This window comes from Bactrocera oleae, chromosome 3 (genome assembly GCF_042242935.1).
Source record: "Bactrocera oleae isolate idBacOlea1 chromosome 3, idBacOlea1, whole genome shotgun sequence".
In the NCBI taxonomy this organism is placed as follows: Eukaryota; Metazoa; Arthropoda; class Insecta; order Diptera; family Tephritidae; genus Bactrocera; species Bactrocera oleae.
The window spans coordinates 1,748,514-1,775,095 of NC_091537.1; the positions used below are offsets into that span (position 1 = coordinate 1,748,514).

Here is a 26,582-nt window from a genome sequence, read left to right on the forward strand (position 1 = left end):
ATTTTCATGCAATCCAAATAGCAGCAGAATAGTTAAAAGCGTAATAAGACCGTCTCTCCTATCGCTTACGAAATATTACCCTAGGAACAGCGGTTATTTGAGTATAACACATCAACCGCGATAACGCCGACTTACAAACATAGGGGAACGCACCGTAGAGTCTCTGCTCGCGAATAAGAAAGATTTGAATTCACAATCATTCAGATTTTAATAATAAAGGAATAAAAACCTCAAAATCCTGCGCAAAGCTTCAGCTTTTTTGCAATCTGGGATCAACTTTCCGCTTTCTCACATTCATTTCCTTCACATACATTTGCTCCCTTTCCCAATAGAAATACGACCAAACTGTTATACATATAATTCAATTATTTCTTTTCCAACCCTAAGCCTAGCATCCCACGTCATCTAGCGACAATCAGCGCAGTTGCTAGAGCGCAGAACTAAACCCTAGCATAAGGCATTATTCAGCCAGCAGATGGCATAGAATTGCGCCGCTGGGTGTCGCTCGCATCTAAGCACAGTGGCTTGTGTTTGATGAAAATTATCTATAATATTTTAATATTGCAAAACTCTTCACACGTTTGTTTTATACATATTTTTTATTTTCATAAACAGTTACACAATTAATTTGATACAAAAACTGAACTTTGGTAGACTAATGTAGTGACTAATAGTTACACATTAATGCTTTTACAAATATTTGTATTTATTTCACGAAATATATTACTTTTCTTATTGTAAATTATCTAAATATCGTTTATGTATAAGTTGCCATCTAGTGTGGATATGTATATGATATATGCGTACAAAAAATGCAAGGGTCATAGAAATTATAAAATATGCCGGGTTAGTTTTTTAAAATTTGATTTATGGAAAGTGCACAGAACTGTCAATTGCAAATTATATCTACAAGTACTTTCTATTAACATCACAATTTATTAATTAAGTATAAACGATTTTAAAAAAAATTTAAATTTTGTAACCAAATTTTTTAAGCGGCAAACTGATTTCGATAAGCAGTTCTGTGTTTCGTAGCGACGGAAACGAACGGTTGTTGTGGGAACCACGAAAATCTCAATTGATCTGTTCGTAGAGCAGTTCAAGCAAACTGTTAAGTAACCGAAAATTCTTTGTAACAAACAATAGAATGAGAATATACCAATAAAACTGTAAAAATATGTAAACAACAACGACGGTGTTCATGGCGAGATCGATAAATAGGTGCAAGATAGTTATTTGTATCTAAAGGGACCCTGAATAAATGTGTTAGGAAATTAAGAATCGTTGTAATTAAGGTTGATTAATATAACTATATAACTACAACGTCATAACGTATGTAAACATTATTACATATTTACATATTTCGTATATTTACTTAGGCATCATGTATTTAATATGCTTCTCGTCAGATAAGTAATGATATTCATATTAGCTTAATACTAAATTCATTTTTTTTCCTTTAAATAATTGGACTAAAATCTTTTAAAACAACAAATTTCAACGCACTCTGCGTTTATTTCAGATTCATCTTTAGACATGACTGGAAAACATTTTTTGCTTTGTTGTTTATTAATTTCCACATTTTACACTACTCAATTACAATATTTAATCTTAATGAAGAATTTAAGGCGTCATTGCATTTATTTATTTTATTTATTCTATCTAAGGTAGACATCGTGAAAGTATACATATACATTACTATACATGTACAAGTATATGAAGCACGTGACTGGAATACAAATTTAGAGCTAACGTTTTTTTTTATTTTAAATCGTCTAGCTAACCCTTATTCTTACAATTTTCCGTAATTTATCAAATTCTTGCGTACTTATTTCAATAACAACATTCTTTTCTTGTTGACTTAAACCTGTAATATAATTGAATATTAGTTTGCTAGTAACTGTAACAAGCTTGGATGCTTCAACTTTCTACTGTATGAGTTTGTAGCCATGTATTGTGCTTCAAATGCGCAATGATTGCAGTTTTTGAATGAGAAAAGCTCGCTCTACACGTGCGGCAATTGGTCTTGTGGCTGTGCGGCTGCAACATTATTGCCCACCTGTGCCGGGGGCGGTGGCGCGCCCGTACCGCCACCACCGCTACCTTCAACGGAGCCGCTCTCAGCTTCAGAATCCTTGATGGAGCCGCCCTCTTCGTCGCCAACAAGTGCGCGATATTTCTTGGCGATCGCCTCCCAGTCGGCCACATTCTCAATACGGTTTTGGTTGGCAGCGGTGAAGCTCGTCTGCGAGCCAAGCGGTGAGAGATGTACCACGGATAGAGCCACCGAGTCTACTGGCCATTCAAAATTTATTGAATTGCGCAATGGTTGATTTCATAAAAGCGAGATTAAAAAAATAAAATGAGTTTTTGTGCTTAGTTTTGGTAGCGAAGTTGCGAAATTTTGAGCTAGCGCAAGCTAGGGAGCCAATTCTCAGTGAATTATTAGGAGAGGCATTTAGCTACCTTCTCTACTGAGTATAGAACTATACTACGTTTATATATAGGTTTAAGCAATACGCAAATTGTATGCCTTGTGAGCTTTCCAGAAGCTCCACATGTGCTTTTAAGCAGCGCTGTTGTACGCGATTGGTTCACTTCGCTACGCGCAGCTGCTAAACTCGCTCAGAGCGCACACACACTTCACAAACGCAATTGCTTGTGGTTGTTTGTTGCCAATTGGTTTGTGAAGTGGGTGTGGCACTCGTTTTGGTGGGCTAAAATTGGAAAGCAGCATTGCAGTGACACATACATTTCCTACCTTTCTTGATCTTCGAGAGCCACTTGGCGCCAGCCTTCGTGCGCGGGCTGGCCTGGCGTATTCCCATCATCTGTACCAGACTTGGACGCTTCTTTTTCTTCATGCGCGCCTGTGCGATGACGTTGGCGTGTATAGAACGTGTATGTACGTATTATTATGCAATTGTGGTGTTTGATGATCGGTAGTGAGCGAACGCGGTGGCGTTGGCAGTTGCCAGGCGAGTTTGTTGGTGGGGTTAAGGACAAAAGACAACAACAACAATAACAAACACATATGAGTATGAGCAGTGACAAAGTACACGAACATCGAGCGATAGGTGAGCCAAACGTGGTATAAGCGAACGATATAAAAGTGTGCAGAGAACATAATACAGGGTGCCTATACGAGGATAGTGTACGAATAATGTGTGGTTTACCATACAAAATCAAAAAAAAAGAAACGGAAAGAGAAATAACTAAGAAGTGGTTTGTTGCCATTTTGCTTTAAATGGGTTGGGGAAAAGGTCAAATAGTTAAAGACTTAGGTAAAATTGGTGTTTAGACTATAGAATTGGCTGTTGTGGCGGATAGACCTGCAGAGCAGCTGTTAGACACTCTTCTTGTTTACCTTGACCTTCTCGACGATCCACATAAACCATGTGGTAACTAAATTAAGTGGCGATGGCGCAGTTGTTGTGCGATGCATGTTGCGTATAAGCTTGGACAGACCAAATTTCCATTCAATATCGGATTGAGCCTGAATTTCTCAAAGTAAATTGTATTGTTCATTTTTTTGGTTTTGTTTTTGGTTTTGTTTTAAAAACAGCGCAATCCAAAGAGTAGGCATTTATGATGTGATGTGGTTTGTAGAAATGAAGTGTTGCATTCCAGCATATGTACAATGGGATGTGTGTATGGGAGAAATAAACATAGTATATGCAATGTTTAATTTTCGAAGCAGTAAACCTTTTAATTTTAATAAACAAATATTTATTTTATGCTGAAAAAGAACGTATGTAGTATTTGTTAAATTACACACACATATATTGATATGCATATATGTATGTATGTGTAGGCATTAAAGCTTTTAAAATAATATAAACACTTTCTAATATTGTTTTGCTTTCAACTTTCTCACATTCGCTTGCTTGTAGAGAAGAAATCGAGATCTTACCACCAGCTGCCTCCCATTATATATTTACTAAATTCTGCGAAACGCAATAAGACCTCAATTTGCTGCATGAAAGCTTTCGAAACACGCCGTTCAGGAGCTAGCGATATTTTATGCAAAGCAACGAAAGCTTTCATTTTTCATTGAAAGCTAAACAATATTAGAAATTCACAATAATTCATAAATAAAGGAAATTATCAGATTATTGCCATGCAATGGAACATGCAAATATTAAGACACAAAACACAAACACAAAAACTCACTAAATCTATTCGTATTCGCACACTGAAAGCTCGCAGTCTTGTTTTTTTTTATATCTATGAGAAGCCTAAAAGCTCGGCACTTGTTTGAAAGCATATTTCTAGTCTATTCTATTAGGACGAAGCGAACACACAGAAGCATTATGTAACACAATTTTGAAGTCAACTCTATACTTCTAGTATTCAACCGATTTGTTAGGCTCATACACATTTAGCAAAATTAGAAAAGCTAAGCACTTCAAAGTAGCAGTTTGTTATCGTAAAGAAACAACTGTTGTAATATTGATTGTATCTTTAAGATCGCCTTAGCGAATACTCATAACGTCGGTTTTTCGTGAACGGAAGTTGCAAGTCTGGGCAAATGATGGACTTACTGTAAATTATGTGAAAGCTCAACTTAATCCCTAAATGGAATGAAGCACGGCGGCGCTCTAAGCTTATTTACATTCGGTAGATATGAAAGCAGTTAGGCCGTAAAAGCATTAATTATAATATTTTCAAAAATTTGGCATTAAAAATCATTGTATTTTTACAAATATGCTTGCGACTTTTTTATAGTAAGGCTTTCGTTATATATGTACAATAATTATTTGAAGAGAAATTGAGAGCAGCTTACGAAATATTGCCAGTAACCGTAAACAGTAAAGTAAATAAAATATTTCAAATCTGGCTACAAAAGAGATTTCTCTATTTGTTTGCTTTTTTTTTTTGAACCCTAAAAATTACATACTCTTTCAGTGGCTCGAGACCAAGGCATTCGTAAACAAAAACTCATAATCACATAAGTATTGATGTATATAGTATGACGTTAAGTTTTTATGTACCGTTTCGGCAAAGCAAAAGAATACTACCTGAATCCGTTGATAGGTGTCAGACATCATGGCAATCAACAGGTTGATTAGCACAACCACCGACACCAGCATATAAATGCCGAAGACTATTTTGAACAGATACTCCACCCAGTATGGCTGAGTGGGCTCGGCCACGTTTAGTATCTTGTCGACCTGCGTTTGTTCGGTTGTCGTCTGACCGAACACGGCGAAGAACAGTAACTCAAAGGAGGTAATCGGATGCATGCGCACTACATACCAGCGCAATACAAAAACAAATACAATTACATATGGCCCATGGTAGGACATTAAAAAAAAAAGTAAAAAATAAAAATAAATATATATAACAAAATCACCACCAACAAGCAGTCGGTTACAGCATTGGCGGGATCCGTTTATACGTCGAACAGCATTTTCCGTTTCACACAACAGTCGCAACGTGTTTATTGTTATTATTATTATTTTGTATTATTTAATGTAATGATAAAGTGGCGGGAAGAGAAAAAACACAAAAAACTTCTTATTAATAAGTTGCATGCGATACCAACCTGTATGCGTTGATAAGTATCCGACATCATAGCAATGAGCAAATTAATAAGAACAACCACAGACACAAGCAAATAGATGCCGAATACGAACTTGAACAGGACCTCGGTCCATTCGGGGCGCAAATGGCGCATAGGATTGATGTCCACGGTCGTTGTCTGTCCAAATACGGCGAAGAAGAGGCGCTCGAATGCCAAAAATGGCGTCATAGGTCCTTTTTAGATTTGCATTTTTACATCATTTTATTTTTTTGTGTTAATGTTTTTTTTTTTTTTGTTGGGGGTTTTGGAATATTTGTGTTGTTGTTATGTATCGGTTTGAAAAAGGAATCGGAATAAATGCCAATAGGCAGCTTTGTTAGTAGAGCTTCATGAGGAGTTTACAAATAATTGACAACACATTAGCGGCATTTTACGCATTTGGACATCGAGTGACTGTGCGGCGTGGCAGCGTTGCGCTTAACTTGGTTTGAGTTGGTGCATCACTGACGTTTAAAGCTACACAGTTTTGAGGTACGAGTAACTAAAATCGACATTGCTTTGTGCAGAAGCGGTTGGAACCCCTTATTGGTTAGGATAAACAAACATCAACATGCGTCTTTTGTATATGGTTAGTATTGTTCTAATAAAAATAACCGAAAATGTAAGATGCGAACACTGAAAAATAATTCAAATTAATACAGACACTCTAAGAAGTACAGTCGTGAAATCAAAACGTAAAAATGGTAGGTTCTAACACTCGAAATTTGGATAAATAAATTGCAAACTCTCGTCCTTTATTTTTATTTTTTATTACTAGCGCATTAATATAGAAAATTCCTTTGTTTGAACTGTTCAACTTAGGGTTAGAGTGATTCTGATTGGTTATGAAGACCTGCATACTACCGTTGCAGTTAAGTCATCTTCGTCGTGTTAAACGTTCAAATCGGTAAAGAAATGATATCGTTAGTAACAAAATGTATCAGGTGCTTGGTGTCGCATTTTAGAAACGCTAACAAATGATTGTAGTATTTGCTGCAGATATCACTTTGTTGTGTCAAAAATTTGCTCCAAACATTTTTATGATGCTAAACGTTTCAGTTACTAAAAATCACAATATTACAATTAATACATTATTCAACCGATAATACGATAACGCGTTTTATATAACTAATGAGCGAGTGCAATGACAGTAAAGAGAAAATCATGAAATTGTATTCCTAAACTCTAAAAATCCAACTTAATGGTATGGCTGTAAATGGCTAAATGGTCCCTATTTTCCAAAAGGGTAATGCGTAGATATATTTCTTCGGAACGTTTTTTGAGAGAAACAAAAAAAGGGTAAAAGTGTCTAGTGTAGTGAATTTTATAAAGTTTAAAGGCGAAAACAGTGCAAACAGCTTTAAAATGAGAGAAAACTAAAAATATAGTAAAAGTGAATAAGTATAATATAATTGGAAAGAATAGTAAAACAATTTTGTGAAGCAGTAGTTAGTAAGCATGCTAAATAATTCAAAGACAGGATTGAATGGAGTAGAAAACAGAATGTAAAAACAAATCGAAAAAGCATTCCATTAAAAACAGTTCGTGTGTATAACCGTAGCAAACATTTAGACACAACATCAAGGATGCACAGATGGGGATGTGATGACCACTCAAAGCTAACATGCCCTTTAAATTTCGCTTAAATTCTCAGAGCTATGTGAATGCCACAAGAGAGCGTTCCCAAGTGGGTATTCAAAAAGTGTAGACACAACATCGAAGGCGGAAAAACAAATAAAACACACCCACTAAGTAACAACGACACCGAAGCGCAACGCATATTCTTGACGTTTAGCTAAATCAACTTACGATCATCTTTATGCTTGCGACGAAATTCGCTCGATAAACTTCGACTATCGACATAACGCTCAGCGGAACTGAGGGGAGGACGCGCTGTGGGCATATCGTCTGTGCAGTTTACGAATTATAAGAGAAATACAAAGATTCAGTTTGAAAACACATTTAAAAGTTTTTTTTTTTTAAGTAGCATCTGTAGTAATGCTGCAAGAGCATCTAATACGAGTGGTCTGTAATTGTTCGGCATGCAAGCTATAACTGAGACTCTTAACTTGAAAGCAACGATTTGTGTTACCTTCAAGATAGATACTTATCCATACAGTATTTTAATTTCAATAAAAATTAGATAAATTTGAAAAGTGGCTCCAGTGGAGGTCCAACAAAGACACTTTTCTTCATACAAAAAACCAAAATCTATTTTATGAAACACATGAAATTACATACACGAAACACCAACGAACAAAGCACTTACCGTCACTGAAGTACCCTCGATTGCGATTGCGCTTTTCGAAGCCTCTCAAATCTTCTGGCTTTAGATTCGCAAATGACTGATTTAGTGCCACAATATGCATGGAAAATCCGAAGACGAAAATTGCGAGCACCGCCAGAAAGCGTGCCAGATCCTTAAGCAGATCCCCAATGATGATGGCCCATGGCCCGAAGAGATGATGGAACGAAAGGAAATCCAATATTTGCACGCAAGCCAATAGAAAGGCCAATGCGAAACATTGATTGCGGCAATAGATTAGTGTTGGCCAGTATAGTTTAGAGACGAAGACGAACGCGGCCACATGCACGCCCACGCCGGCCATACCCAATAGCAGCACTAACAGTTTAATTGATCCCAATCCAGATTTGTCTGATGGATTTGTCAGCTCGAACAAAAGTAGGCCACTCAACCAAATAAGTAGCCCAATTTCGTACCAGTAGGGGACCAAACTTAGCCGTAGCACCGGATATATGGGCGTAATGCCCACAATACTTAGATGAATCATTAGGTATATGTGCGAAGTGAGATAGGACATGAACTTTATAATAGGCACTTTGTTGAATTTATGACCCATCGGAAATGTGAAGCCAATCCAAACAGGCGGGCATACAATAAATGCAACTAAGAGTAGCAATATTTTCCAGGATGCCCATGTTAGTGACCCTCTCCAGAGTTCCTGCATGTATATAAGAGATGAACAGTTTAGGCTTTTGAACTTATGAAACACTTACCTGCAGATAGCGTTGAACTACAGTATGTGCAATAACTTCTTTTTGCTCGTTTTCGATGAGCACGTCCAAGAACTCCACATTTCTTCGATCAGTGGCTTGAAGTATTTTGCCTGCCGAGTCTGAACCGGCAGCTAGTGCCAGCAGCTCGGTTGCCATTGCTTCGCATTGTTTGCCGGCGGCTACTAGGTCTTTGGCGCGTTCTTTTTCCTATTAGGGAGATTGTATGAAATTATATGTTCAAACCTTTGTGAATGTACGTATGTCTATCTCCGTTACACCAACCTTTGTTGATAAGTTTATATAGATATTTGATAACTTCGCTGCGGTATCGACAGGTGCGGGCGAGACCAGCACAAATTCTTGTATCGGTTTGTTGTTGTGATTTTTGGAGACAACCATTAAGTTGTACACAAACCGTTTATCCTCCATTAGGCTGTATGTATCGTGTTCTTTGTTCATCAGATACCGCAGCACATCGTTGTGGCCTTCGGAAGCGGCAAACCATATTGCCGCACAACCGTAGTTCGTCTCCGACTTTGGTGAGGCGCCTGCCTCACATAGTAATTTCACAACTTCCAAGTGGCCGGCTTTGGCAGCACAATGCAGTGACGTCCAACCATTTTTGTCGGTTGCATTTATCTCTGCGCCTTGACCCAACAGAATCTCCACCATCTGTATGTGACCGTGCATGGAGGCGATGTGTAGACCGGTCCTACCATGTCGATCCGTCGATTGGAGGAGTTCTGCTGAGCGACTCAGAAGTAAGCCAACCACTGACATGTGACCACCGAAGCAAGCCAAATGGAGTGGATTATAACCCTGCGTAATAAAAAATGTTTCAAGTTTTATTTATGAAGATATATCAAGAACTCACATTCTCTGTCGTTGCCGCTTCTACTTGCACTCCAGCCGAGTTCAGTAGCAGTCGCACCACATTTTCATTGCCCGAGAATGCTGCCAAATGTAACGGTGTCATGCCAGATTCCGCCCCCAACTCACCGAAGAGACTTTGTCCGGTCGGAGGTTCAGATTTCACTGTCGCCGGCACGCTCGTCAATAGCTCGCGCACGGTGTCCGCTTGTCCGTAGTAGGCTGCCACATGCAACGGCGTCAGTCCCAATTTCTTGCTGGTTATCCTCAAAGAATTGGTACTTTTCAACGCATCCAATACCTGGCCATGACCGTTCTGTGCCGCTAAATGTACCGCAGTGAAGCCAGCTTTGTTCTCATCCGTACATGAGGCGCCCGCACGCACCAACGCCTTCACCACGTCCGCATGTCCACCTTCGGCCGCCAGTTGTAGCGGTGTGGCATCAGTCAATTTGTTTCTAGCCGATATCACGCCAGAACGATCGAACTTCATTAGCTCCTCGATCACCTTCACTGAACCCTGCATTGCAGCGATATGTGCGCAGGTGTTTCCATCCTTACTGGTGGCATTCACCAGCGATGGATGTTGTTGTAGGAATAATTTGGCCACTTCAGAGTAGTTATTCTGCGCAGCGACATGTATGGGTTTTTGGCCCAGATCATCGGTCGCATCTATATTAGCGCCGAGCTCGAGTAGAAGCTGACATACCTCCATCTGTCCACTAGCTGCGGCTAGATGGAGAGGCGTTTGCTTGCGTAGTGTCAATATATCGATGACGGCATTGTGATCCTTGATGAGGAACTTCACCAGATGAGTGAAGCCATTCATCGCTGCCAGATGTAGCGCCGTGCGACCGACACGTGATTTTGAATTAATAAACGCTTTGTTGGTAAGCAAAGCGTCGCACACGTGCAGATACCCTCGTTCGGCAGCCAAATGTAGGGCAGAACGGCCCTCAGTGTCGAACACATCCACTCTGGCATGATTCGCTAAAAGGTTGTTGACCAGCTCCATGTGCCCGCGGTGACAGGCGATTAGCAACGGCGTCCAGCCAACCGATGTCTGTCGATTCATAGCTTTCTGAATGTCAGTGGGATTCATGTGGGCAATCATCTCCATCAGAACGTCGTTATTTCCAGCGACGGCACAATAATGGAAAGCAGTCTCCAGAACATTTTTCGTTTGCAGAGTTACGTCTGCACCATTTTCGAGTAACATGCGAACAATTTCCTTGTCGGACTCGGGTATTTTTACCTCTTCTTTGGTGATTTGGCATGTATAGTGTAGTGCGGTTGCGCCATCGTCGTTCACTGAGTTAATAAATGTGGTAGCTTTATCAGGGCCATGTTTCTCCTTAACCATCTCGATTAGATGACGTACGATTTCGGGATGACAGGAACGGCAGGCCATATGTAGCGATGTTTCGCCAGTCTGCGAAAAGTTCAATTATATTTTATCCATATACTCGTACGCGCATATTGTGCAATCTAAATTGGACTTACATTGGATTTGTATAGTGGATCGCCACCATCTTCGAGGAGTTGTATCAGCGTTGCCAGATTACCGTTACGCGCGGCAACATGCACCGGCGTCAGGCCATCATCGGTAGTTAAATTGGGACTAGCTCCGGACTTAAGGAGCATTAAGGCACAACGATCGCCATCCTTAACTCGTGCAGCTATATGCAGCGGCGTTTCGTGCATTGTACCTCCACGGACATGGACATCGGCGCCGAAGCCCAGCAATGTCTCGACGACAGCTGGCTTCGCGGACTCAACGGCGATGTGGAGTGCAGTGTAATTCTCCTGCAAATGCAAATCGTAAAGTGAGACATATTTCTAAGAATTACTAGCACCCATTAGCAAATGATACTCACATTTGTCGTGACATCAACTTTCTCGCCCTTCTGCAGGAGTGTATTGATGATGCCGGTGTGGCCGTAAGCGGCCGCGGTGTGAATGCTGCGCGCGCCATTCTTATTTGGCATGTGTAGATAGACGCCCTTCTTGAAGAGCATCGTCGCGCACTCGGCATGGCCATTCAGCGAGGCGATATGCATCAGCGTGCTGCCATCCTTTGTGCGTTCGAAGATGCTCGCCTTGAATTTGTCCGCCAAAATTTCAATGATGTGCGCATGGCCATTCTCAGCAGCTAAATGCATCGGTGTACGATCTGCCCGTCAGAAGACAATACAAACACACAACATCGTAAAAATAGAATAGAATTTAAGGTTATGTATGTAAAGCCGAATAATGGTGATAGCAAAGATGAGTGCGCTACTCACCTTGATTATCCGCAATGGACGCAGAAGCTCGCACGCCGTAGAAGTACTTGAGTAAAGCTTCGTCGCCTTCGGCGGCCGCTATATGCAAAGGCGTCTGACCCTCGCCATTTTGTGTGTCGACATTGGTGCCATAATCGACGAGTATACGAACCATATCGACGTCCCGTCGTCTGGCGGCCAAATGTAAGGCCGTGTCTCCATTAGCCGTTGTTGCCTGCAGAAAGTGAAAGGGAGGTTACCGATTACAGGCAGTGATAAACCAGAGGTAAAAAAAAATTCAAAAATTAGAAAAGTGAAAAGTGAGAAAAAAAATCGTTTAATCACTGATATTCGTGGCAGCATATGTTGCCGACATAGTTTTAGTAAATTATATGCAAATTGCGGTGCAGCCAAGTTGAATGTGAAGGTGAAGTTTGAGCTATAAGGCCTTCATCGTTTAAGTGGATAACGGAAATACGTATATATGTGATATATACCTATGTGGTGGATAAAGAAAAGCATTTATCAACCAAGAGTTCTATTAAATTTGCTTAATTAAATTAAATTTTGACACCGTTACACATGGCCAACAGAGGGTATGTTAATTTGAAAGAAACCAATGAAGCGCATGAGTCTTCAAAGACGGCTTGCGTGACTCGTAACCGCATGATAAAATTGAATCGGCAGTGAAAAAAGTTTCGCTTAAAATTAGTTCATGGGAATTCCTCGCATGAGCAATAATTTCACTGCGCGCAAATGCAATGCTGTGACCGCCAGCCCAACTGTCGTGACCCACTGCACGCCGCTAGCAATTTAGTTAACGCATAAGTAAGTGAAAATTTTAATTTGCAACACCAACTGCTTTTATAAAGTTGAAGTGCTGCCGTCTGAACGGTGCATACTTTCTGGCGCAATGACTTAATAAAGTGCCAGCCAGAGTTTGCAACTGCATATCAAACTCCACGACCGCGTGCCACTTCTTGTTTGCGGCAGGCAACGGCCGTCAATGTCACTGGCGCTGCGTGCATAGCCTTTCTTGCCACACGTGTGCTCGGACGATCCGAGTGAAGCGTGCAAGCATGGTTGCAATAAATAACAGTGCATAACAGAGCGACGAATGCGAGTTCTTTCGTAGGGAGTATGCCGATTTGGTTACGTTTTTATTAACTTTTTAGTTTTTAGTTACAAAAACTAGTTTCTTTATTAGCATAACCATAAATTTTTAGACAATTTGACAAGTCAAGGTGACTATGTATAACTAAAAATTAATATACATACATACATTCATCCTTATAGCTGTTTGGCTATGTTTTTTGATGCTTTACCTTCAGTTGGTCCGACGTTTGAGCTGAGAGCAGCTCTCTAACCATAGATTGATTACCAGACTCTACCGCAAGCAGCAACGGGATTTTGCCTCTCTGCAAGAAACAAAAGAAATAAATATTAAATCGGTTTGTATGCATGTGGATACATAACTAAAACGTGAGGAGCAAAAATAATTATATTACAAGTATATTAAACAATATTATTAATTTCTGTGGCTAAAAGTAAAAACAGCTTAACAACATTTTGATCAATTTGGAATTTCAAAACATTACATTTCAATACCTTGCATATGTATCTGTTGGCACAATACTTTTATATCTTTGCAACTGTGCATTGTTTGAGTGGAGGGCGTGAACTTAGCCACACCCTAGTTTTATCTAGAGTCGGCTTTGCCGGTTTCGCCAGAGTTTTTTCAAACATATTTTTCTAATCAAAATGAATATTCATATTTCATTTGATCTATATTTTAATTAAAATAAATGTGCTCTACAATTATATAGAGAAATCGCTGTACTCGATTTTTTTTTGTTCAAAAATGCCTTGTCAACAGTATATGTATAACCTCTTTTATACAAACGTACTTATTTTTATTTTATACCCATAGCGAAAACCACGTATCCCCCCGCCAAAGAGAGGTTTATCGATTTTCAGACGCCGTTTGTTTAACATTTCCGTAGTAATGCATTCTTCGTCTGTTTCTTTTTGCTGTAATTGAATTGCGCCTTAAAGTATGCTGCATTTTCCACGCATTACAATGGTGTCTACGGAAATGTTGCAAGGTGCGTGTTTATGTCATTGTTACTTGGAAACTATAATAGTTTTTCTAACAAGTCTACTATTGCCTGAGACTGTCTGCTGTAGCTATCTGTACAACATACATATCTACTCGTAATGTATTTAGCACGTTAGGTATAGTAAGTTGAACTCATTTGTCGCCAGGCCTGGGAGTTTTGCTGCATTCATAAAGAGTTCAACTTACAAACTTCGCCGACGCCAACTTATTGCCGCAGACACTTTCGTATTCACTTACACAAACAACTTTTTGCGTGCCAAGCAGATATTTGGAGAATGGATAGAGTCTCCATACAAACCTACACCTATACGAGTATAACACATGTCATCATATAATATGTAACAGAGCCAAGTTTACCGTTAAGTGGTTGGGCGGTAAAGTAGAAAATAGTTTGCAGTTGTGAATGTAATGGTAGGCAATATACAGTTGCGGCCAAAATTATGGCATTTACTGAATTTCTATATATGTTGTGTTTGTAGTTTTCAACTTTATATGTGTGTTTGTGTTTACCTAGAAATATTAATTATTATATTTGCAAATTTAAAGTTTTCTTATGAAGCGCCAAAAATTAGTCATTTATCTCAATGCGGTATATGTAATATGAATTAAATAGAATGGGCATTATTTACTGATGGTACTACAATTTTGTTGCACTCAAGTGTACTTCCGTGTTGCACTAATCTGTATGCAATGAATCACATTTGAATTTTAATTTATTGCATTGCAATCGCTTACAAGTTGACATGCCTGGAATCTTGTCACTGTCTCACTTGTGTTTCGTATTTTTTGGCGCTTTTCAAAGAGTTGTGTGCGCGCCTCCGCATCGATCGAGTTGCATGAGTAGCGCGCTGTGCTACATTCATTAGCTTTGTGTATGCAATAAAATTATTTATGGATTTGCATTTTTATGTTGCTTGCCTTTCAAATTCTCCCCATTTCCCTTTCACAATTTGGCATTGTGTTTCATATTCTCTCATTCGCATATAATACCTTAGGCTGCCCAAATTTTTGCTTTTAGCGCATTTGTTATGATTTTGTTATTGTTGTTATTATTTGTATGTTTGCTTGCTAGCTTGGTTATTTCCGTTGCTGCCACGTTTACTACATTTTTGTTTACGTTGGTACCGAGTGGCACGGCTGGCGGTTGGCTACGACTACGCTGGCTCAGCATAGCTGGGTTGGGAGGATGGAGGCACATACTTAGTATATACTGTTAAAAAAGGTGTGGGCTCCCGAAACGTTTATCATTTCTTTGTGAACTATTGACATAACTAAAACACGCTTTATTGCTGCTATCGATGCTCCCTGTTGAGTTGATTTTTTTGTATCGCTCATACGCACTGATGTCCCAATTGTATGCATTTGCACCATGTATGCGTTTTGAGCAGTTTTGGTGACCAAATAAAATTATTAATTTAAAACTTGTGTATGCGTTTTAACATACTTCCACAGTTTCGCTTATATTTCTGTTAAGTTACAGTTTTCTGCTACTAAATTTAGGGAATATTCATATGCGTGTATACTTAGTTTTTAGCCTTTTTTAATTATTTACTTACCCCGTCTACTTTCAAGCGAATTTCTTTCCCAGCTGCTGCAAGTAAGGCGCGCAATATGTTCGTCGCAGTGCCCGTTTGACGGCTGGAGACCAGATGCACGGCGGTTTGGGTGCGAGACTGTGCGTAATAAAAAATATTAATAAATAAAATTCGTTTATTATAACTGAAAAAAAAATTAGTTTGGAGTTGCTGATTTTTTTCAGTTTCAGTAAATCACGTTTTTAAGAAAAATATCAAGTTGTATAAGCCTTACTAACTAAAACTAAAACTAAGCAATCTTTAGAGCTACTCTACTCGACAGTCACGAATGCAACTGCTCGACTGTCGGCAATAAATTCAAGTGCCTACAAATTTGTTTGAAAATCTTCGATTATGGGTGTGAAAATTAAACAAGAAGAACAAAAAAGCGACAAAGGAAGGGGAACTAATGGAAATCGCAGCAAAACGTTGTTCTAAAGTTAGGCATGCCATTCAATAGCAGTTGCTGCAACTAATTTCAAGTACAGTGAACCCCCAACTAAATTTGCGTGAGATGGAGAAAACACTAATTTTGCTAAATTAAGCAGACAATTAAAATTAAATGGAAATTTGATTGAAAGAGAAGGGCGCAGAAGGCTTGATCGTAAGGCACAGAACTTAAGACTTTATTTGACTCTTGCGCTTCTTTTCAAATCACAAAAATTTAGAATTTTTTTTTTTTGTCATCATTTCGAATAATTAATGCAGCCAGTATTTTATGTTAATGAGGGTTTTTGCGCACTTGTGCGAAGAAACGCGGCATATATAATCGGCCCATACTGTAGCTATGATTTATATGATTTGACAGCTTTGTAAGCCCTGTTGGAATTAAAACTAAGTGCAATATTCAATTTTGATTTAATAAAGTTTTAATATTTCTCAGTTTTATTTCTGTGTATTATAAATTCCCCTTATAAGGTTGACAATCTGCAAAACTTCTATGTTTCAAATGACATCTGCATGGAGAATGTCACTGAAAGACTATGATACCTTCCTTTACTACTAAGAATAAATATTATTGGAATATAATTAAAATTAGTTCAATAAAATGCTTACAGCCCAGCCATGTCTCGTATTCAGAAATACCGTGGCATTTGAAGGGGCTAAACAGCGCTTTACTATTTTTGTCTGACATATAACCGATATACTGTTGCACTCCACCGACATAATTTCAAAAATAATACAACAAAAGCAAAAACCAAATCTCTGAAGCAACAGACACTGCATTATTTTCGTAGTTCTATGCGTGTTTGTGTGTGTAACGGTATATGTGAAAGTCATTAAAATAAATGCTTTCTAACAATCGGTGGTGGTTGCCCACAAATTTTTGCTTAGTTACTGAAATTTTGTTTATTTTCTGCAATTTTTACTCACAACAAATATGCGAAGAACAAAATAATAGTGGGCGTAGCAAGTAATTTAGGTAAATCTATCGAAAAAAATAAGTCTGTGCACTCTTTTATGTATACCACAGAGAGGGTTAGTGACAAGCGCTCTTAGCTGGGTGCGGTATGCATATCGATTTGGGCCAGATCGAGCATATTCGAGCAAATTTTATTGATAGACGGCAATGCATGCGTCATAAGCCGCGATAGTTAAGAGTCTGGTGGAACTTTATTTGCGAGTATATAGAAATAGATATCGAAGAGTTGAAGGCCTCCAATGACTTAAATGCACTTCACATAATGCACAAGTATAAGTATGTATATATACAAATATATGTAAAACTTAGGCACCCACAACTTGCTGACTTTGAGCATAACAAACTTATCAATTACACACAGTTTCTTGCTTCTAGTGCAAAAGCCAAAAGCCGTGCCAATACTTAGGCAATCACAATTAGGCGACCTTCGTCATTGCTGCTGCAATTAGGCAAAAGCAAGTTACGGTCAAGTAAGTGAAAGTTGCACGCCACATGTGAATTAGAAGGAATACGTGAACGTAAGGAGCAATTCGTGTGGCCTTATATTTGTCGCATATTTGTGGGTGTGTGTGAGGTGGGCATGCATGCTGTTAACTTCTTGTTGATAGCACTCTGCTGCTTCAAATTTGAGCCACCTGCCATGTGCAACAATGCTACTTGACCTTTACGTATTTGAGCGTGCAGGAATTTCCAATACGGTCATACTTGCCCACACGTTCACCCCAATTTTACTTATACACGCACACAGTTCTATGTTTATATATGACTTTAAGGGCATGCAAGTGAAAGCATATCTGCCTGAATGCAATTTACAGTTGCATACTATATATATGCGTTACTTCATAACTCGGAATACTTACACCACCCGTGGAGTACGGGTCCACGCCGCGTTTATTCAGCAACAATTTGACGACATCCTCGCGCGAGTACATTGACGCTATGTGCAAGGCATTGTAGTTGTCCTGCAAAGAGAATTGAAAGTATGCATGTAAGAGGTGTGAAAACAATTACTGTCACCTAAAAAAATTAAATACATATAAACAAGTGTGGCATTTGATTAGTTAATTGAAACTTTACTTTTACTTTAGTTTCACGAAAACAGCATTTTTACTCATATGAGTTTCCACACCCTCAAAGTACACATACATACAAATTATTAAACATTTATAAACCATAATTTGAGCTTTGTTTATATTGGGCGTCTTAATGGCTCGGCTAATAGCACACACCTTTGTGATTTCTTAGAGCTTTGCGACGCTCACACACACATACACGTATTTAGAAAATGCTTTGGGGCATGCAACGAATGCATAAAATTTGACCCTGACTTTCTTTCACTGCTTTTGTTCGCAAATTTACTACCGGATATTTAGTGCAGCTGTTGTAATAACAAAAACTAATGCATTTCTAAACTGTGTTTTTGTTTTTGCTTTAGCTCATGCGCTTAATGTCCAGTTAGTTTTTCGTTTAAACAGTTTTAGTTCGCAGAATTTGAAATGCTTTCGTGTGTGGTCGTATTTCTTTTTCTTCTTGGCAGCCCTAACATATGACTGTCATATAATTTAGTTTTAAAACAGGACTAGTATGAGTAAATAGCTAATTTTAAGAATATTATATGCATATATTAATATACATACTTGTGTGGCTCATATTCAAAATAAGGTGTTGCCATATAGGAGTTTCCAAAAACATGGGGTCTCCACACTAACACTTTGGAAACCAGAAATGGTTGCTGCGTGTTAAATTCTTTGGTAAGTGTAGCTTAATAAATCTTATGGAATCCCATATTTATAACCTGAGCAGGGTGTGTTAAGTTTGTCAAAATAATTATGACACCTAAAAGGAAACATTCTAAACCAAATAAAGTATTTATTATATATAAATGATCAGCGTGATGAGATAAGTCGATTTGGCCATGTCCGTCTGTATATACTGTCTGTATTTCTGACACATTTCTTCTTCTCACCAAGAAGCTGCTCATTTCTGCCCAATAGCGGACCATTATAGCATATAGCTGCCATACTGACTGCGCGTTCGGAATATGCTATGAATATGCTTGTATGGGAAGCTTTTTCATTTGAGTAGATATTTTCATGAAAATTGGCATGATTTACTGCCGAAGACAATGGTGCAATCTCCCAAGAATCGCATCACTACAGCATATAGCTGCAATACAAACTGACCGGTCAAAGTAAGGGTATTATACCTCCGGTTCTTAGACTAAAAATATAAATTCCACCGTTGTAATTGAAGTAGTATTTCCACAATTGTATCGCTTATATCAGCACTACAATAATGAGCTTCAAATACTTTCTCAATAGTAATAGTAAATTTTTGGAAATAATTTAACTCGATGCCATGCTCTTTATAGGCCAATGAACTTTATACTCAGCGCAATAATTGTGGCTTTCTTATTTATACATATGCTATGTCTTCATAGCGCCATTGCTGAAAGCCCCAATATCTATTCCAATCAGTAGTTATTACCGAAACCTCAACACTTCACCTCACTGCGCTTAGAAGTAGGTTAAAGCAAAGCAACATTTCTGCGCTCTGTGAAATATGGTAGAAAATTTCGCGCTTCCGTTTATTTGTTGCGGTTTATTTGGTTTTTGAATAACATGGTTGATATATACACCATATACATATCATACATATAGCGAGCAAAAGCGACTTTTGTCTTATATTTCGTCGTAGCAGGGTTTGAAAGAAATGGCATAGAAGCTCTTATTGGTTATACTTGCGGTGCAGCAAATTGTTTAGAAATTAGTATCGCAATGTTGGACAATACATACTCGTATATAAAGCTTTGCATAAAATTAGGCGATTTCTCTTATGCCATACATTTCGGCTCCGTTTGAACTGAACTTCTCCGAGGTTTTTTAAAAAGTATAGTATTAATAGTTTTTGTTATAAATGTAATTAATTTAGATAGCAATTTTTGGCTTTTATATACGTATACGTCTGCGCTCATAAACTTAAATAGCTGAAAAGGAAAAACAATGTAAGACAAAATTTTAAGAAAGTCTAATGAAACAAGTACTGAAATGTCTTCTCATTTACGTTTGAAATTTGGTGACGTAAGTAGAAATAGTGCTATGTCAGAGGCATTTATTAAAAACCTTGGTAAAAATGCCCCCCAGCATTACATAACCACATGCACACGCCTTCTTTATGTGTGATTAACACACTGCCCCGTAATTTATGCAATATGCTAGTTAAAAGCGCTCTATGCTGTTTGCAAATTGCAAGGTGTGACTCAGAAAAAATTACAATAATGACTGAAAACATAAGGACCGTGTGATGATATCTCAGAAAATGCCACATCACATTTTCCGCCCTGCAGCTGTCAACAATTTTAGCACAGCAAACGTACGATAACTTAGTAGAAGCGCCTTAAATTACTTTGACAAATAGTTTTTTACAGCAATTGAAGTCAGCTCTAAGTTTAGCCGTGAATGACTCGCACTACTGACGCAGTGCACTGCCCAAATATTGTAACGCTGGTTGCCCACACTCCTAGCATCAAGCGAAGAACGTCAAATCGTTACAACACAACCCAAAATGAGGTCTGACATGTATGTTGCCTGCCTTCATTGGCGGCGTGGGCATTATTGGTCACTAGCGCATTGCAGGACAAATATTGTTGTAATGATATGAAACTCTACGACTTCCGGTTCCTGCAAAGCAAACCGTACGTACACATACACACATTAGTACACAAAGTTGGCGACAATAGAAATAACACTGCGAAATGGTGATATTATATTTTGATGAAGTGCGGAAATTAACTTGCGCACAAGTGTGGTAGTGTATAAATATATAAATGTGTGTGTTTGTTATTAGTAATTAAAATTGGTGTTAATATTGCAAGTCAAAGTCATTGTTGCTGGAGCTCATACGTAGAAGCACACATTAGCACACCCACTAAGGTCAGCAGAAATTTTTGCCACTCTCATGTAGGGCAGGCTGTGACTTTAAGATACTTTATTATTATTTCTTAATGGTTAATTGAGTGTCATATGCAAAAGTTAGGGCAGCAAGTAAGGATTAAGCGAACATTTCAATGACAGACCACAAAGGTGCCCTTGGCTCTATAGCGCGTTGATTAATGCACGGGACTCAGCTTACTTTAACAATGATTCAACTATTTAAATGCGGTAGTGACAAGCACGTTTTACATATTTGCAAACAGCCAGTTAATTAAATGGGCGAATTTTACATCGTTATGCCAAAAAAAAAGCTTTGAAAACATTCAAATGTTAGAAATCTCTTAATTTCTGTATACTTGATTGCGATTATTTGTAATTTAGCTTAAAATAGCTCATTACACGGTAATTATTCGTGTGGTTAGGAGTAATCTAAAAAATAATATTAGAGTGCCATTTACTAACTGACAGAAATTGGGCCGAGTCACCACTAATTTACTGCTATATATTGCTACTACGAAGGTTTTTATATGCAATGCCTTCGTGGTTTGAACCTACGCGATTTTGTATGTTAGTCGTACACTAAATGCATTTGCCTAATAGAGGCCTTACTTACTGTAATAATAATTCATAATAATTGCATTTGAGTGGGCAATCAAATTGCGAAAACTAATAATCCAGTGTATAGAAAAATTTTTCAGCACACGAACACACATACATATACTTATAACTAATCACATTCAGGCAACTTTCTAACCGCAGCAGGTAGAAAAGTGCACGCAATCGGTCAAAAGTACATTTGTGCATATTTTTTGAAGGTTACGAAGATCAAAACAGTTCGGAGATCCATAAATTTGTATGTGTGTATAAATTCGAAATGAAATTTTCAAAAATTTAATTCAAAATTTCATGAAATGGCCGTTAAGTGCGCTACGACGATGTGGCAACCCTGAAAGTGGAGCCAAAATTTACCATATACCCGTAGAAGAACTGCAATCAAAGCAATATTTCTCAAAGAAGCATATTTTATGCTGATAAACAACAACGAAACCCCTGAAAGTGGAGCCAAAATTTACCATATACCCGTAGAAGAACTGCAATCAAAGCAATATTTCTCAAAGAAGCATATTTTATGCTGATAAACAACAACGAAACCCCTGAAAGTGGAGCCAAAATTTACCATATACCCGTAGAAGAACTGCAATCAAAGCAATATTTCTCAAAGAAGCATATTTTATGCTGATAAACAACAACGAAACCCCGTCTTTTCTGATCATAACTTAAGTACACTACCTAAAAAGTGATTTCCTTCAGTGATAGCCAAACCTTTTCTTGTCAAGTATACAAGCAATACACATTTACCAAGCTTAAATTGCGACTACAGTGTTTCAGTCGTGAACACCAGCTTTGAAATGTAGCGTTTAAGACTTTGCCATATTTTTTTTTTTTTTTGCTTTTACAAGTACCTCTATGTTAAGAGGCATTTGATATAATGTGTACCAAATAATTATTATTACTTCCTCCAGCTGCTCTGAAAATGTACACTCGTTTGTAAGTATGAACACGTAAAAGCTTTGATAGCGGCGTACCGGTTTCGTTGGTCAACTTATTAGCTTTCGTGCTTGCTCAAAGCCGCAAAAATTGCCGCTCGCTACCGTTTTAGTTCACATCCTTAACGGCTTTTTATTTACTTTTATTAATTTTCGGCAATTTCTTACTTTTTGGAGTCAGTGTGAGTTGAATCTAGGTCAAGGCTTTTTTTATTTTCTTTTCATTTACTTTTTTTCGGGTTTATTTAAGAAGGCAAATCGCTGACCTTTAACTCGAAATTTCAATTGGAAAGTTTATAGAACAGCAAAATAAAAAAAGCTCATTTAAGCAACGCTAAGATATTCCAGATAGGTTTAGGGATAGCTGACCATTCGTCCCTGCTATACCGGGCGTTGAAATTACAAAAAGAAAAATGAATTGAATAAAATTGTGTCCATTATATGTCGCGATTTTCAGGTAATTATAATATGGAAAATATCGCTGACTAAATAAACCGTCCCGGATTTTGCCGGGAAAAATATAGTCACCTAAGTTTAGTGCCCTACTAATATAACCGATTTTTGTTAGCGTTCTTAATACTTTAGTTATTGTTATTGTTTGTATGAAAATCTTTAACAAAGTGCACGTGGTTCTGGGTCATCTTGATAAAAACCGCTGAGCAGAAGAAACACGCATCCACACTATTAATAATATTAAAAAGCGAGATGCATAGAACATTGCTGCGAAAAGCGTGTGTGTGTGCGTCGACGAGTATTAAATTGCAAATATCCGCGTAAATATGTCCAAACCTTAAGTTTCCTTCTTCATGCGTGTATGCTAAGTGTGCGGTTAAGTGTTTTGCGGGTCGCGGAGACACCCAAAAGCTCACTCAAAGAGCGTACAAATCTGGGAAAATCCTTCAAGTTACTTCGGCTGCGATGCGTAACGCGTTGTGACGTTTGCAACAAATGTTGCGTGTGACTTAGACTTACACATACACACACATATATTTGGAAGTATGTATATTAGGTAATTATTTGTGTGTTTGCAGTTTGTTGAACTACTTATTTTCATCTTATTAGCCAGACTATGTAGACTAAAAAGCAAAAACCACATAGAAACATCAGCGGCATTGGTGCTACGCCGAGGGGCAATGCGGCGAGCGCGCCTTGGCGGAAGCGTTGCGACCGACGACCGCGTTTAGTTCGCCAAATTAATTTATGCGGTTTGGTACGCACTTTAAGATTTATGTACGCGGCCGCTATCGATTTGACACAATTTCACCTTTCTTTGTTTTTTTTTTTTCTTTTTCCACTTTCCTTTTTATTTACTTTTTTGGGTTACATGGAAATATTTGTAGCCCTCAATTGAAGTTTATTTTAGTGGCAACTATTGTATTTTTGCAACGCTTGAAGTCGAATTTATGCTTTAAAGTACAAACAAAATTGACTTACATTGTTTCTTGCTCCGACATCGGCGCCCAGCTCAATCATACGATCCATAATTGAAGTTTTGTTGTCCTTTGTGGCAAACATGAGCGGTGTCATGCCAGTGTTCTACAATAGAATTATTATATTAATACAAAAATTAATTAATTAAGTTTTCATTTAAATACATATTAAGAATGATCATACAAGGTCCTAACTAATGGCGTCAATAGCTAGATCCCGACTAGGTGGGATTCGAATTTCCGGCGCAGAAAATCGTTAATTATGGTTCACATTTCCCGGCTGTTAGAATCGCAGAAACTCCCATGTGGACTCTTTGTCAAAAGCCCAGTCTTTCTATGTTTACTTCGACTACACAGTTTTTAATTTTTATCAAAATATAATATGTTCACGGATTTTTAAAAAGATTTGTTCAAAAAAGATTTGCATCTTATCTTAAAAGGAATACAATACGGATGAAAGAACAACATAGAGTACTTAAACAGAAAAGGCTTCTGTGAACACTCATTTCATGATATAGAACTAATACTATTAAAAGCATTGTAAAAGTAACATTTTCGAACAGCATTTAACAAATTACGAAGCTAACGTGTTAAGCGACCATTTCAGTTCCCCTTTTTCATTACACACAACTGCTAACAGCAGCGACTAAACGACGACTCCAACCAATAGTCAATAAATTTATTGCCACACAACCCTTTTTATTGAATGCATTGATATTGTATTCGAAAATTGCTCGCGACAGTGACACTGCAGAAGCGGTGAAACTTAAATATTCATTTTTTATGTCATAAAAATGGTAAACCTATCGTTCAGTTAATGTCTTGTTACTAGAAAAAGTTTAGCACGAAGTAACGGCAATATTTGTCGTGGCCCGTTCGCCATCGAACTGACTTTTAGGCTCTTTGTCTCCCTTACAGCGCCTTTAGCAGAAGAAATGCATGCTAAAAAACTCACCGGATCGTGTATGCCCGCCAGCGGTATGTGATTACCGTCTTCACCAGCATTCGCCACATATTTCTCCAGTTTCTTCAGTTCCTGTTCGATAGGTGTCCATTCGCTCTTCAACGCCAAAGCGAGTATCTTATTCGTGGTGTCGCGTATGGAAGCGCCCGCGCTCGGTGGCTTCGGTGCTGGAAAGCCCTCAGTTTCCTTCTTATCACCATTACTAGAGCTGTCGTCCTTCTGATCTGAATCGGCTTTACTGGCCGGTGTGGCGCGTTCACTGGCAGTGGTCGATTCTTCAGGCGTGTTCGCGCCGACCGCGCCAGCAACATTCGAAGGCGTACGTCGGCCAATGCCTACACCAGCGCCGCCACGCCCACCACGTTTGCCTGGTAGTGACATTGTGTATTGCAAATTTAAACCGTTTTATCAATAGCACAAGAAATATTCATTTTGGTGAACACAACATTTTGCTGCACATTCGCAACACATACAGACGCAAACGATTTCGCTGTATTTGTGAATTGGCTGCTTGCAATTTCTACTTAAGCTGACTTGGAGGCGATTACACAACGAAAATTCTCACTTTTATCACAACTAGCAAATAACCACTACGATTCTTCAGTTGTACAAAATCAGGCTTTATCTTTTCTTTGTACTCATAACTTATTTTATTTTCCTTTAAAGATTATTGTATTTATTTTAAAGATGTAACAAATAACTTTAAATAATTTGAATTCATTATTTGAGTCCCATAACTGCACTTAAAGCTATACACTGCTGCTTTTAGTATATACCATACACATACAAGTATGTTTGATATCACTTAATCCTTCAGTCAGTATGCCAAGCAAAATGCGAAAATTTTTGAAAACCAACCGTTTGCAACGAGCGACTCCGACTTTCTGATTTTTCACGCTCAATCCTGCCTCAGGTAAACCTCGGCAAACTGGCTTTCCAGCGCCTAAGCCATGTGACCGGAAGCTACCTTAGCAACATGACGAATACTTGCGCAGTAACGGAAGACGCCATGGAAGTGCTGGCTCCTTGCATTTGTTTGAAGCCGCTTCAACTTGTTTGATTTCGCCAGCCGCTATGCCGTCAAGATTTGTTTGTTTACATTTGTTGATTGTTTATTATGTGTTAATATGTGGAGAAGAGGCAGCGAAATGAGAAAATGTTGGAGCATGCCGTGCCCATATCGTTCTAGCATACCGCCACACTCAATTAGCTACTTCTCGTGAGTAGCTCTCTTGTATGCACAAGTGAGAATTGCTTTGCATGCACAACCAAATCACTTACATACTAGATCAAGTTAACACTCTCACTAGTTTTTTATAAGCTATAGTATCGGAAACATATAACTTATGCACATAAAAAGCAACCTTTGAAACGTTCAGATTGATACGGGCTTATCAGATTCTAAAAGAATTGTGCTGATGTGTTATACACAAAGATCAAGATCTAAAGATCTGAATGAAAGCGTCTCAAATGTAGCATTAAATACACACACATACATATTTATTTATAATAAACTCACATATAGACAAGCACAAACAGAGACCGATAACAACTTATACTACAATATATATTTTTAACTTGTAATGAAATGTAAACAACATACGAGTATATTTGATTACTTATATGCCCCTTTTCTCAAGCTTTGTGTACATTTGTATGCGTCATTATCTTATTTACAACTGATTTATTTTATTATATTTAGCTCTATTAACGATGGGAGCGCACATAGCGCCAGCGAGTGTAAGTAATTTGCATACGCCGAAATTATAAATTTGGAAAGTTCACAAGGTGACTGAGATATGAAAAAAGTTTGCCGATTTGCATTTCACAGTTATACGAGTAGATTGTTTTCGAAATGGTTTATTTCACTGAAAC

The 26,582-nt window shown here is 38.2% G+C and overlaps 1 protein-coding gene across 8 annotated transcripts; it reads right to left on the reverse strand.

The window, feature by feature from the left end:
* Positions 1 to 612: 612 nt before the first annotated feature.
* nompC (no mechanoreceptor potential C) lies at positions 613 to 26,534 on the reverse strand. Of its 8 annotated transcripts, none has more exons than XM_036369408.2 (17): positions 24,699 to 26,534; positions 23,748 to 23,849; positions 17,695 to 17,796; positions 15,394 to 15,510; positions 13,044 to 13,136; positions 11,740 to 11,953; positions 11,332 to 11,627; positions 10,958 to 11,260; positions 9,459 to 10,886; positions 8,867 to 9,403; positions 8,585 to 8,791; positions 7,836 to 8,529; positions 7,376 to 7,474; positions 5,022 to 5,251; positions 3,368 to 3,496; positions 2,762 to 2,870; positions 613 to 2,292 (listed from the first exon to the last, which is right to left on the reverse strand). In XM_036369408.2, exons 1-17 carry the CDS (start codon positions 25,086 to 25,088, stop codon positions 2,006 to 2,008), a joined length of 5,337 nt encoding a protein of 1,778 aa, XP_036225301.2. In that variant the 5' UTR covers positions 25,089 to 26,534; the 3' UTR covers positions 613 to 2,005. The 8 variants fall into 8 exon arrangements, with proteins under 8 accessions (XP_036225301.2, XP_036225302.2, XP_069963204.1 ...); XM_036369409.2 differs by lacking the exon at positions 5,022 to 5,251 and adding an exon at positions 5,549 to 5,760; XM_070107103.1 differs by lacking the exons at positions 3,368 to 3,496; positions 7,376 to 7,474 and having other exon boundaries at positions 613 to 1,867; positions 2,060 to 2,295; positions 2,753 to 2,870.
* Positions 26,535 to 26,582: the final 48 nt, after the last annotated feature.

Bases quoted from the DNA above. Each gene is read 5' to 3' on its own strand.
- nompC (XM_036369408.2), bottom strand. From the start codon at position 25,088: ATGTCACTACCAGGCAAACGTGGTGGGCGTGGCGGCGCTGGTGTAGGC. The intron at 13,137-15,393 runs GTAAGTAAATAA...TGTTTCTTGCAG, and splicing joins TTCGCTTGAAAGTAGACGGG to AGAGGCAAAATCCCGTTGCT. The intron at 2,871-3,367 runs GTAAACAAGAAG...GTCATCGCACAG, and splicing joins GGATCGTCGAGAAGGTCAAG to GCGCGCATGAAGAAAAAGAA.